The sequence below is a fragment of the Oryzias melastigma genome, linkage group LG14 (genome assembly GCF_002922805.2).
Source record: "Oryzias melastigma strain HK-1 linkage group LG14, ASM292280v2, whole genome shotgun sequence".
NCBI lineage: Eukaryota > Metazoa > Chordata > Actinopteri > Beloniformes > Adrianichthyidae > Oryzias > Oryzias melastigma.
Window position 1 is genome coordinate 6916247 of NC_050525.1, and position 12110 is coordinate 6928356.

At 42.2% G+C, this 12110-nt stretch overlaps 1 protein-coding gene and 1 long non-coding RNA gene across 5 annotated transcripts in view; one reads left to right on the plus strand and one right to left on the minus strand.

The window, feature by feature from the left end:
* LOC118599670 overlaps nt 1–315 on the plus strand; it is a 687-nt gene extending 372 nt beyond the window's left edge. Inside the window, exon 2 of the long non-coding RNA XR_004949113.1 lies at nt 18–315. This is a non-coding gene — a long non-coding RNA (uncharacterized LOC118599670). The remainder of the gene's footprint in view (nt 1–17) is intronic.
* The window catches only part of myoc (myocilin), a 74915-nt gene that overhangs the window by 9211 nt on the left and 53594 nt on the right, over nt 1–12110 (minus strand). The window contains exon 1 of one of the 4 annotated variants that reach the window (XM_024261658.2): nt 205–1667. The exons of the other annotated variants lie outside the window; for them this stretch is intronic. Within the exon in view, the coding sequence (XP_024117426.1) occupies nt 205–209 (5 nt within the window). The 5' untranslated portion in view covers nt 210–1667. Of the gene's footprint in view, nt 1–204; nt 1668–12110 lie in introns of those variants that run through there. 4 annotated transcript variants of the gene reach the window in all.

Below are 12110 nucleotides of genomic sequence, written 5' to 3' on the forward strand. Positions count from 1 at the left end.
CACCAGAAAAAGAAAAGGTCTGGCAAAGCAGCAGCTGTTAGAAACGGGGTGGAGTCAGGGGGCGCGATCCACTGCTCGTTCGCTCCGCTTTACGAAAGTGCCTGGTGCAGGATCCAACTTCACTTGGAGTTCAGTGTGGAAGCAATGCGTTGATCATTCAAGTTTACCTGCACATCCTCTTTAAATACACACCTGGTTACCTACCTCATTGGCTGGTACCAGGTGCATCAATCAGAGAAGGCTGAGCCTTCTACTTGCCACAATCATGAAGGACGCTTTCGATCAAGTCTAAAAGCAGCATCTGATTAAAAAAAAGAAAAAAAGAAAAGGAAACAACTTAATGCCTCTAAAGAGCAGCAATCAGACAGATTGAATGGGTAAAAGCGGAGAAATGTGTAAAAAAACAAACAAAAAAAAAACAAACAGAAACTACTTCTTTTCCTCTCTCTGTCCTCTGCAGACTTCATGGGGAACCAGAGCCGACCTGTCGAGCGGACTCCTTCCCTCCACCCTACCAACCTAACCCCTTGCCCTTAAATGAAATATTCCAGCTCCTCCATTCAATCCTCCACCTCACTCCTCTCCAAGCAGCAGCAACGCAGGTCAGCACCCTCCCATCTGCATCAAGCTGCAGCAGAAGCTGTCAACACAACCAGAGACTGAATCTCCTGAGGTATTTGCTCTGGGTCCAATATCAGCCTTTTCACCTATGAGACTGAGAAGTGGGCGAGCAGCTTCAGTGGCCCAAAGTCCTATCCTGCAGCTCCCCGTGGTGCAAGTTGCAGATAACCTCATGGTAGCGTCCAAACACCTCCTGACCCCCGAGAGAGGAGGAGCAGCCATGGCAAAGGAGATTGAATGACTTTGGGACAGAACAGGCTGACAGAGTCTACAATATGTGGCTGACTGACCTCAGTCCTGCCATTAATGAAAGCTTCCCTTCCACATGTGATCTGTCAAAGCTCAACGACTGCACTAAAAGGAAGGTTGCCTCCATATGAAGCACTGATGAAGAGTCGCTTCCTGGATGGGTTCTGCTCATCTCTCACAGAAGCCTAAAGACTTCCTGTGTGTACTGGACTGACATCTGTCTGAATGACCGATGTGCTCCGACACGCCTGTCACCAACAAACCAGGCCAGATGAAACGCAGCAATGACAAAAAGTAAAAGATGACCCTCTACACCGTGCACAGCCCCCCCTTTTCCAGCATGCTGCTGCAGACCACCCTCAGCTGAGAGGTGCCCCCGCTCCAGCTCCTCCCCAGCAGTTGATGTCTGCCACTGCTGTAGAAAGCTTGGAAACTGAGTGAAGAACTGCCCTGAGAAAAATCACAGCAGACACAGAATGGAACAAAGAAATAGAAGATGGAAATTTTAGAAGACGTCCCAACCACGGTGAGCGTGGCCGTGGACATTTCCACGGCCTCCACAACGTTCATCATTTAGATTGCGGGGTATGGAAGGAGTGGACACCGGGATCCTCCACTGCAGAACCTCAGGTCATGTATGATGTGCACACACACACACACAGCCACTGGGAGCTCCCACACACACCACGCACACACATGCACTTTTACACTTGCTTGTGATTTTTTATCTTACTGGTGTAAAGTTTGGGATTTCCTGAAGGAGGTTAATTGAGCAAAAATCAGCTTCAAATGCTGGGAGAATGTTTGGTTTAAAAAAAAAAAGTGACGTACAAGTGAAAGAAGGTGCAGACAAGTGATGTACAATGTTGGACATAATGGAAAGTTATTTGAAAATGTGGGAACTGAGTCTGAGAAACGAGAAATACAACAGATGTGCAAAGTGATGACTGATATGAAAGTAACAAGAATAGAAAAGAAAACAGAGAAACTGAAAGGGTAGAGCAAAACCTTAGCTCCTCTTCTCTATCCTCCATTACTGACTTTGTAAAAAAAAAAAAGGAATTATAAGGTCATTGGGAAAAGGTTAAAAAAGAAAGAAAAAAAGAAATTCTGAGGTACTTGGTTTTTTATTTGGTTTATTTTGTTGTTGATTTTGTTGTTTGTTTCTTTCTTGCTTTTGTTTTTTGTTTTTATTGGTTTGCTTTTGTTGCCTTTTGCCGGCCAGATGACATATTATTGTTAAAATCCAAGGAAAATTAATTGAAAAGCTTAATTGATTTAGTTAAATGGGACAGAGACAATAAGTCTTCTTCCCGTCTCCTTTCATTTTCACCAAGGGCAAGAGCATCATGAAAGTTTTTGTTTAATACAAAAAAAAAAAAGAAAAAAAAAGAACTAAACTAAAACTCCCACACTGAGTCTCACACTGAAGAAGTGGGACACTGTGAGGACTGAGGAGAGTAGACGGGAGTACAGGGAGATGCAGCGTAAGGTGAAAGTAGAGGTGTCAAAGGCCAAACAAAGAGCTTATGATGACTTGTACACTAGGTTGGGTAGTAAGGAGGGAGAGACTGACCTGTACAGACTAGCAAGGCAGAGAGATCGAGATGGGAAGGACATGCAGCAGGTTAGGGTGATCAAGGATAGGAATGGTAATGTGGTGACAGGTGTCAGTGGTGTAATTGAAAGAATACTTTGAGGAGTTGATGAATAAAGACATGAAGGTGGCTGGTGTTAGAGTTGAGGATGATGAAGACAGGCTTAGATGGAGGAAACTGATTCGCTGATCCCTGAAGGGAAAAGCCGAAAGGAAAAGAAGAAGACCACTCCTATGAGAAGTTGTTTTTATGTGCTGAAATGATTATCTGTCTGCCTGCAGCCTTATTTGGTCTGTGACATGCCGCTCTTTGTCTGTCTTACTAACATCCACTCAATCTGAGTTTTTCTGATCCAGAACAGTGACCCACACATCTCCCTATTTAAATCCCATCCTGATCAGTGGAGAGACCTGGGACTCTGGATAAAGGCCTGCAACAAAGCCACAGACTGGCCAAAATCCCTGGTAGTATAGTTTATTTCTCACTTTCTGCCTCAAAATTTTATGTTCTCTGTCCTTAGGTCAGTTCATGCAATCTCTGATGTCAACTGCCCAAACCCCCCCTGCTCCTGTCCTCTAATGACATTCCAGAGCGCTCTGATGTTCCTGGCCCTTTGACCTGCAGACCCCAGCACCGCCCTCTCCCAGCCCTTGAGGGTTCCTCAGGTATCACTCATGTTTGCTTGAGCAGCCGAATATCTGTTAAAAGGAATTCGGTGTTAAATCCAGCTGTTCCTCCCCACACCTGACGGGAGTCTCCCTCATGACTGTACTGCTGGACTACCCCTGACTGTGCGCTCTGACCTGACCTCAATGACCAACCGCTACGGATCCAGACCTAGTGTTCGATGCAGTTGGATCTGCTTTGTGTGACCCTGTTAAGCCGTCTGCACAGTTCATGAGACAGCAGAGACCGCACCTCTGCCCTCTCATCACTATGCACAGGAAGCTGATCTTGTCGCGGTCACTCGTGCGTGCTATCTTGCGTCTTAACAGTCCGTCACTGTTTCCAACAGTTCTTATTGCGCCTTTGGGGTTGTTCACGGTTTCAGCGCTCTGTGGATCCACCGTGGTTTCTTGAAGTCTGAACGTTTATTTTCCATTATACCATTGAATGTGAACTTTTGAATGTCTTTTCGCTCTCCTCACAGGTGGCTGTGTGCGAATGCATTGTTAACTGCTAATTGATGTTTTGATTTAATTGCTTTTAATTAGGGATATCCCGATCCGATCACGTGATCGGAAATCGGGGCCGATCACGTGATTGGGGACTCGATCGGAATCGGACTCCTTTGTCCGATCAGGATCGGATATTTCATTCATTCTCATTATGATCAAAGCTTTATATTTCATCTTATCATTACGGATAAATACTCCACTCCAAGTCTGCATGTCACGAAAAGATCACAAAATGTCATTACCAGAAACACAGCAGAAAACGGCAGCGAGTCAAGCATAAGGCTAACAAAACAAAAGCTAACAAAGCTAGCTAGAAAGCTAACTTCCGGGATCAATAACTCCTTTAAAAACGCTTTAAACTGACAGCAAGTGTCTCTATTGGTTTGTCATAACACAAACAACAACCTATAAAGGTATTTCAACATAAAGAGACAGAGTTTTTGTTTCTTTTTAATGTGAAGCTCTTCATGCTGCAGACAGATGGCTACACAGCAGCTGCTAACTGCTGCATGCTAGCGCCATGATTTAAGTCCTTAGGACCCCAGCTGTCCTTTGATATGCCTGTTTTATTTATCTGACAGAGAAATAACAGTTAAGAAAATTAACTACTGTGGTAATAAAACCGAGAATGTGATGTCTTAAGAACTTTAAAAAAATAAGCACATAACCTTAAAAATAACTAAATAAATACAACTAATAAATTAAAACTAATAATGATATCAGCTATTCATTAACACTCATCAAATGTTATGCTAAAACAAAATCATAATTTATTTTTAAGAATTTTAAATGAGAACAGGAATAACATTTGGTCAAAAATGTTCAATAGCTCTAAATTTGTTAAAGCTAAAGTCACTAAACTTTATCACATGACTAATTATCACTTATATAACAAGAAAGTTGTATTTTCTTTCCTAGTTTATATTTGCTGTATTTTTACTTGTTTATTAAAGCTACTTCAGAGAAGTGTTTTATTAAAGTTTTTAATGATAAAAGAAGGTTATTAAAATATAAATGAGGGACAACACTAATCTGTTTGTTTAATTTATTCATGTTTTAAATGTCTTATAAAAGTATCGGATCGGGACTCGGTATCGGCAGATACACAAAATCAAATGACTCAGAATCGGATCGGGCCCAAAAAAACCTGATCGGGACATCCCTACTTTTAATTGATCTTTGTTTTTTTGTTTTTTTGTTAGCTAGGGTGGGGGAAGTGAACCTCAGGGTGTAATTACATTCTTCAGCAGTTAGGGTGAAGACATCCTATCAACTGTAAGTCTATGTGTTGATGACACCCCCCTGCAAGCCAACAAAACCCAGGGACAAAGGGGTGTTGGCTCAGAACATTTGAGACCACGTGGTGAACAAACCATGTGGTGAGGCAGGCCATTACAGATGGCTGCAGAGAAAATGGTCTTCAGGTCTTCTTCATCTTATAATAAACTTGGTTGATTTGACTTATTTGGTTTTGTTCCTCTTCTGACAAAACAGAACTTGGGGAGATGTTTAGGATGAAAATCATGTCTCAACATAACCCTAACACTTCTGATCCCGTCTCTACAGGAAACGCTCGTGGTGACGCTGCAGCAGAATCAGCAGCTTTATGACATACGTGTTCTCCTGTGTTTGTGTTCTCTTTTTCACAGGTCCTCAGTAGTTTCCTGCTGACTTCCTCTCTGGACCTGCACCTCTGTTCACAGGATGAAGCTACACACACTTGTTGGCTGGTTTTGCGTGATGTTTAACCATGTGTTTTTTAAAATGACTCATGGTTGATCCAAGCGTCAAATGGGGGAATGATATATGGTATTTTAACTGTTTAACATGATATATGGTATTTTAACTTTTTAGCAAGTCCTTAATGAAACGCTTCTTTCTGCAGTCTGTACCACTCTGCTCTGATTGATTTACGGTGAGCTTTTGCAGCTGAGTCAACAGGTGAGGGATGTTAGTCTCTGCGTGGGAGACACCCTCCAAAGTCCAACCCATGGCAGCCCAAGACGCAAGTTGAGATGCTGTCTGCGTATTCTTTTTGTAAAATGCATCAGAACGGAATCTCGCAGAGGTGTTTTGGGTGTGCCAGCAACAATTTGTGATCAACAATTCTAGTTGCTTTTCCACCAAACCTCCTGTCTCTAGTCCTGTTTTAACAACCTTCAGATGCGGCTGACTCATTAGCAGGAGAATCAATGAGCTCAAAAGCCAAGTTCTGACCACACCGAGAGCCATGTTGGTTGTTATTGGAGGACTACACCTTCATGTGATATTGGAAACACAGGAAAAGACTTAGTTGGTTAGTCAGTGGAATTGGTGGAACTGTGGTTACAAAGAGAGCACAAAAAATAGGAGATCTGCATACACCGATTTTTGTCTGTGAAGCTGAATGTTGTGCTCCTTGGGATGCTATGAATGAACACAAAAGTTGTTCGGTCTGGCTCTGGGGTGTTGAAGGTGGTGATCAGTTTGTCTGTGAGCTGGTGCACCACCAGGATTGGAACCTTCTGTGGTTAGGTTTGGTTGGGCCCAGCAAGTCCCACAGGGTGTTTGTGCAGCTTGGGCAGGTTGCAATGGACCCATTTCAGAATGTGCTCCTTTCTTCAGCCTCTGCTGATTTTGATCAGGTATACCACTGGCTGTCTTTCAATGAAGCGGATTATCTCATGGCTCGAAGAAAGTTTGATAAGATAAATCTTATCTTGAATTGTGGCATCTGAATATTTCCTGAGGTAGAACTCAATGTCATCTAGGTATGCACGAGGATCATTAGAACCACCAGGGGTTGGTTCAAATCTGGTATGATTCCCAGAGATTTTGTCTAAATCTCGATCAGAGGGACCTCGATGAAGAGAATCACCTGTTCTGATGTCATGAAATGATTGGACCTGGTCAGCCCTGGAATCAGATCATGATGGTAAGAAAAAAAAAAAAAAAAGAAGGAGTTTGTGAGAGTGGTGGCCAAGGTGGACTACTGTGAGCTCCTCTTTCGGCCTGTGTACTCCCCTTTTCTTCTCTGAAAGGTGGCTGGGTCGGCTGAAAAGTGTCTGACCTAAAAGGTGGTTTTGTCTCTGTCTTAACAGACCTGAGCTCCTCCACCAAATGTTCGCATTGTCGGTTAGATGCAACAAGTTTGGTTGTGGTGTCGGCTAACTGCTCTTGCATCAGCCTGATCTGTTCTCGCTGGTTATCTAACTGTCCGGTCAAATTAGCATTTTCCTTCTGTAACTCGTTTGCATCCTCTTTAGCACAGTGAAGTGCTATTTGAGACACCTTGTGGGTTTCTTTAGACTCTGTAATCTGAAGATGCATTCTTGTCAGGTCTTGCTGACCGGCCTGGACCTGGGATTCCAAGTTCTTTATCTCTTCCTTCAGTTGGCTATTTTCTGTGTTTAGCTCACTTGCCTGTTCAGTCAACTTATAGACACAAACCTCAGATTCATCTGCTGGTTTTTGAGCGATTTCCAGCTGCTGCTGCGAAAATGTATTCTCCTCCTGTGTGTGAGAAATTTTCTGCGAGCGCATGTTAAGTTTACTCAACGCTTGGTTCAACAAAACGTGAGTGCTTTTCAGTCGAGCTGTGAGCAAAACAACTAAGCTACCAAGTGTCTTGTTCGACGCCTTGTCTTTTGGTGGACTGATCGTGATTTCATCCACCAGGTTAGAAAGCTTGGTTTCAAGTTCAGAAGCACCAAGGTTTTTAACCTGACCTTGACATCCTGGGACACTGGTTTTGGTTACTTCTGTCAAAACCATTTCCAAGTCATCATAAAGGTCCTCATGGCTGGAAGTCTTAGAAGAAGCGGTGTCGGCTATGCTTAGGTCAGTTGCCGTGGCTACAGAAGAATCAAAGCTGGAAGGTTTGCAACAGCTTTTGTGGATAACCTCAGTTAGCCAGCACAGACCCCTTTAGCTTAGCTTTCCAATTACCCCACTCAGGTAATGGTTTTGACACAAGGCTAGACAGCAGCAGGGGGGGGGGGGTTGAACTGTTTAACATGTCCTTATCACTCAGTCAGCAGTGGAGAGTGGATCTCTGAAGAACAAACTAGCTAAGTCTTTCTTGTGAAAAAACTGGAGTCTCTTGGCCTAAAGTTATTCCTCTTTTATTAAAACTTTTCCTCCTTTATTAATGCACTTGCGCATGCCTACAAGGGGCAGGGTGGGGTTAAGACAATTTGAGAGTTTGTTTTGCAGCTCCTCCTAACACTGGACCAGTACCCCCACTCCACTCCAGGAGACGGCCCTGTGTGCAGGTAATGCCCTAACCTTTTGTGTAAATCTCACTAAGATTCTTTCAGACAGAATTTGGAGTTCACAAACTCAGAGTTCCAACAAAACCTGCTTCTTGGAACGGGCCCCTGCTCCGTCCGCTCTGCAACACATATGCTCCTTGCTGAGCATGGCGATGTTTGCTCCTATGGGAAAACTCACCCAGGCAGTTGATGGCCTCAAAACTGTCAGTGACAAGATGAAGGAACATTCTGGAGTGGATACGTCTATGTGAGATTCTTGGATGAATATGTTTGGTAAATACAAGGCTTTAGTAGCATCATTTTTTTTATGGGTTTGACTGTCCTTTCATCCATTCTCATCCTTTGTGGTTGTTGTTGTATCCCATGCATTGGAGCCCTGTTAGTTAAATTAATTAACGTCTTTTCTCAACATGTTCCTCAACTCTCTTACAAATCTTTAGCTCAAGACTCCTCTGCCCTTTCTTGTAAGTCTAACGTCACCCTGAATCATTCAGACTCGTCTGATTATGAATCTGACTGTGATTATGTGTGGTGTTAATTGTGTTTATTCTCTTTTAAGTTCAAAAATATTTCTTATTGCTAAGGTTGGTTCATAGAACCAAAAGGGAGGAATTGTAAGAGAATATTTTTGATTAAATTCTAATTGCATTTAACTCTTATATGCAACCTTTCAATGAAGCTCTGTAACCTTTGAATGAACCTAGTGTGCTCATTAACACGTGTCTCTGAATGTATTCTCAGATATTTAAAACAGTCTGCAGCTTGTTAGAATTCCAACTTAGGCAGTGTTTGATGTAAGACAGATTTGAATTGTCCTCTGTGAAAGAAATTGTTTTATTCTTATCATTGTCTAAATGTATTTTAAAATGTTAACCCAAGCTTTAGCCTACAGATGACCATTTCACCTTTTAGGAACAAATGTTAAGTGCCTTCTCCTGCTTCTTTTCCCAAGCTAAGATGAAAAGGTTTACAATACACTGTCCCCAGCAGGAAGGCAGGATGCTGATTGAATGCAAACATTCCCAAATGGTTCCTTAAATGACATCCTCCTTAACCGAGGGGTGTAAAGGCATAAATAACATGTTGACCCCGAGACAAATGCAGAATGCAGAGGCCTCTGAGATAATGATCAACCAAGAAGGTCAGGCCATGTGACATGTCCTGACCATTGCTTTGAAGGTGGTTTGACCAGCCCTATAAAACACTTGGGTCCCGTCAGTTCGGCGGAACCCTCTAACAGAGCTTTCCCTGCACGCTCGAGTGCACCGCATGCATTATTCTGATTTTGTTAATAAACACTTGTGTTAATCCTAAGATGTGTCTGTTCCTCCATCGGATTCTACATTTTTCCACAACACCCTCCCGGTAAGGAAAAACTCTTAAAAAATTTGAGTCAGGAAAAAAGAAGAAACCTTAGGGATTCCCACATGAGGGAGAGATCCTATCCCAGGACGGACAGGCGATACCAGAACTGTTAAAGAAAGATTAGCTTCTACAACTACGTATCTAAAAGAGTTCATTCAGATAAAGCTGAGGGACGAGTGGCGGTGAAGTCCATAGTCAAGATGAAGCAGAAGTGCAGTCCACGACCAGGAGCTGGAGGACAGACGACCCAGCAGGAATCACTCTCACTCAGACATGCAAGGCAAGGCAAGGCAAGGCAAGTTTATTTGTATAGCACATTTCATGTACAGAGACAATTCAAAGTGCTTTACATAAAACATTAAAAGAAACAATCAAAAGAAATAGTAAAAATGTCTGGGATCCCTATGCAGGCCTCCCACATACCCTTACGACCGACCGCGCAAATACTGATAACCTACCAACAGCACCAGCTCCCCTAAGCCGAAAACGCAGATTTACAGGTGGCATACACGGGGGAACAGTTTACAGCCCGTTCTACGTCACTGACATGCAGAACCCCTGCCGGAAAATAGCAAGATTATAACAAATGAGCCCTATGTTTGTTACGATAGTTTGAATGTCACTACAACCATAATAATTCCACTTTCATTTATTAAAATAAGAGAGTGCAGAGCCTTTGATTGGATAGGTTATGAATTCTATGTGACGTTGGTTATCTGGAGTTCCATTAGTTTGGGTGACAGGTTTGCCACATCTGAGCCATCATGGGACCCGCCCTCTTATGGGTGGACTCCAGCCTCAAGAAAATGGAAACAAAGACTACCTATGAGTATTCAGACACCAGGAGAGATTCATCCCTAGTACTGACTTTAAATACAAGCAGCCTCCTATTTGATCAGAAACCTTTCTTATATAGTCAAACTGACAAAGATCCACCTTGTTCCAGGTTAAGTCTTTGTGTGCATAAATCAGGAGAAGACCCATGTGTAAAATTTTACCTATGTTCAAACACCACGGAAGAAAACGAGGATGAAACAGGTGGTAAAGAAAAAAAAAAAAAGAAGCAAACGAAAAACAAAATATATAGTGGTGCCAAGAAAATAAATAAATAAATAAATAAAACAACAAACCATACACCCCTGATGACTAGTTTGAAGTAATTATGGGAATTTCAGGTGAAAATAATAACTGGTTGTTATTGGTTGAGCAAGCGGCAAATGTTACTAGACAGGACTGTGTTGTGTGTTTGAGTCCTGGGCAATTGCTTAAAGTTATTCCTGCCTTAGTTATTCCTCCCCGATGTTTAACTGACGTGAAGAATAAAACTAACCCTGGGGAAAATTGCACTGAATGAGATTCAGTTTTTCCTCTAGCTCCTGCAGATGCTAAGAAAGCCACTATTTTCAATGCTTATTCATGTGTCACCATGACTGGGAAAGGACCTCGATTGGGGGATTGGCCAACAGCATGGTGCAATTCCTCTGTTTTGATTGATTGATTAGTTCCAGGATGGATTGAAGAATACAAGACAAAACACGCAGTTATTTCAAACTCATTACAGAAAGAATTAAATACATTGATTAGAAAATAGAAAACAGAAATAAAACACACTTTTGGTTCACTCCTTTTTGTGATGATTAACTAAGGTCAGTAGCGTTCGATTTGACTTTAGAGTTGTCTAGATTCAAAGATAGTTTGTTGTACTCCATCCACGATTTTATTTTGACTAACTTTGTGTTCTACACATTGATAAGTTCCCTTTGAACCTAAGTCCCCTTCTCTCCTTCATGTGGGAATCCCTAAGGTTTCTTCTTTTTTTTTTTTTCCTGACTCAAGTTTTTCTTTTCAGGAGTTTTTCCTTGCCAGGAGGGAGGGTCTAAGGGCAGGGATATCCTGTTTATTTAGTCTTAATTTTTAGCTTTTGTTTAAATTTTGAAGCCCAATGAGGCAAATTCCTTTGTGATTTTGGGCTATGTAGATAAAATTGAATTGAATTGAATTTGATTGTCTGTGGCATAGAAAATATTTGTGTCGTCAGCGGATGAAATGAGTTTTAAGAGTTTTGAGATTTTGAATATATCATTGATGTAAATATTGAACAGCAGAGGCCCAGAATTGATCCTTGTGGGACACCACAACTTATCCCTTTGGCCTCTGATGTAAATTCATTAATCTTGACAAATTGTTTTCTTCCTGTTAAATAGCTTTTGACCCAACTGCTACTCCTCTGATCCCGTCCACTTCTAGTTTGTCCTGTAGGATGTCATGATTGAGGGTCAAATGCTTTTTTTAAGTCAATGAAGATTCCAGCTGCATATTTCTTTTTATCCAGAGCGTTTGTGATTTCCTCTACAGCATTACTGATAGCCATTGAGGTTGATCTGTTTTCTCTGAAACCAGATTGGCTTTCATTTATTGTGTTGGATTTGTCAAGGAATTTAGCTAATCTGTCATTGAATATCTTCTCTGTTGCAGTTGATCAGTTTTTTAGACCAGTGTCCAGAGGAGATGTTTGGTGGTGGTGTGGCACTGATAACCTTTATGACAAGATGCCTATAAATGTCACAGGTGTTTGTGCTTTGTGACTTTACTGTTGCCAGTTTCTGTCTTTCCTATCTCAACAGCAGATCTCGTGCACAGACTATCTAGCCCAGGGGTCCCCAACTGGCGGACCGCGGTCCGGGTCCGGACCCCGAAACTCTTTTATCCGGACCGCCAAGCATTTTTAATTAAAAAAAAGTACGACTTTTCATTCATTTTTATACGGCGATTTTTTGAACAGGCGCGCGCGAGGACAGCTACGTTCAGACCGGGGTCCTTCAACCGGCAAAAGCTCAAAGCGGTGT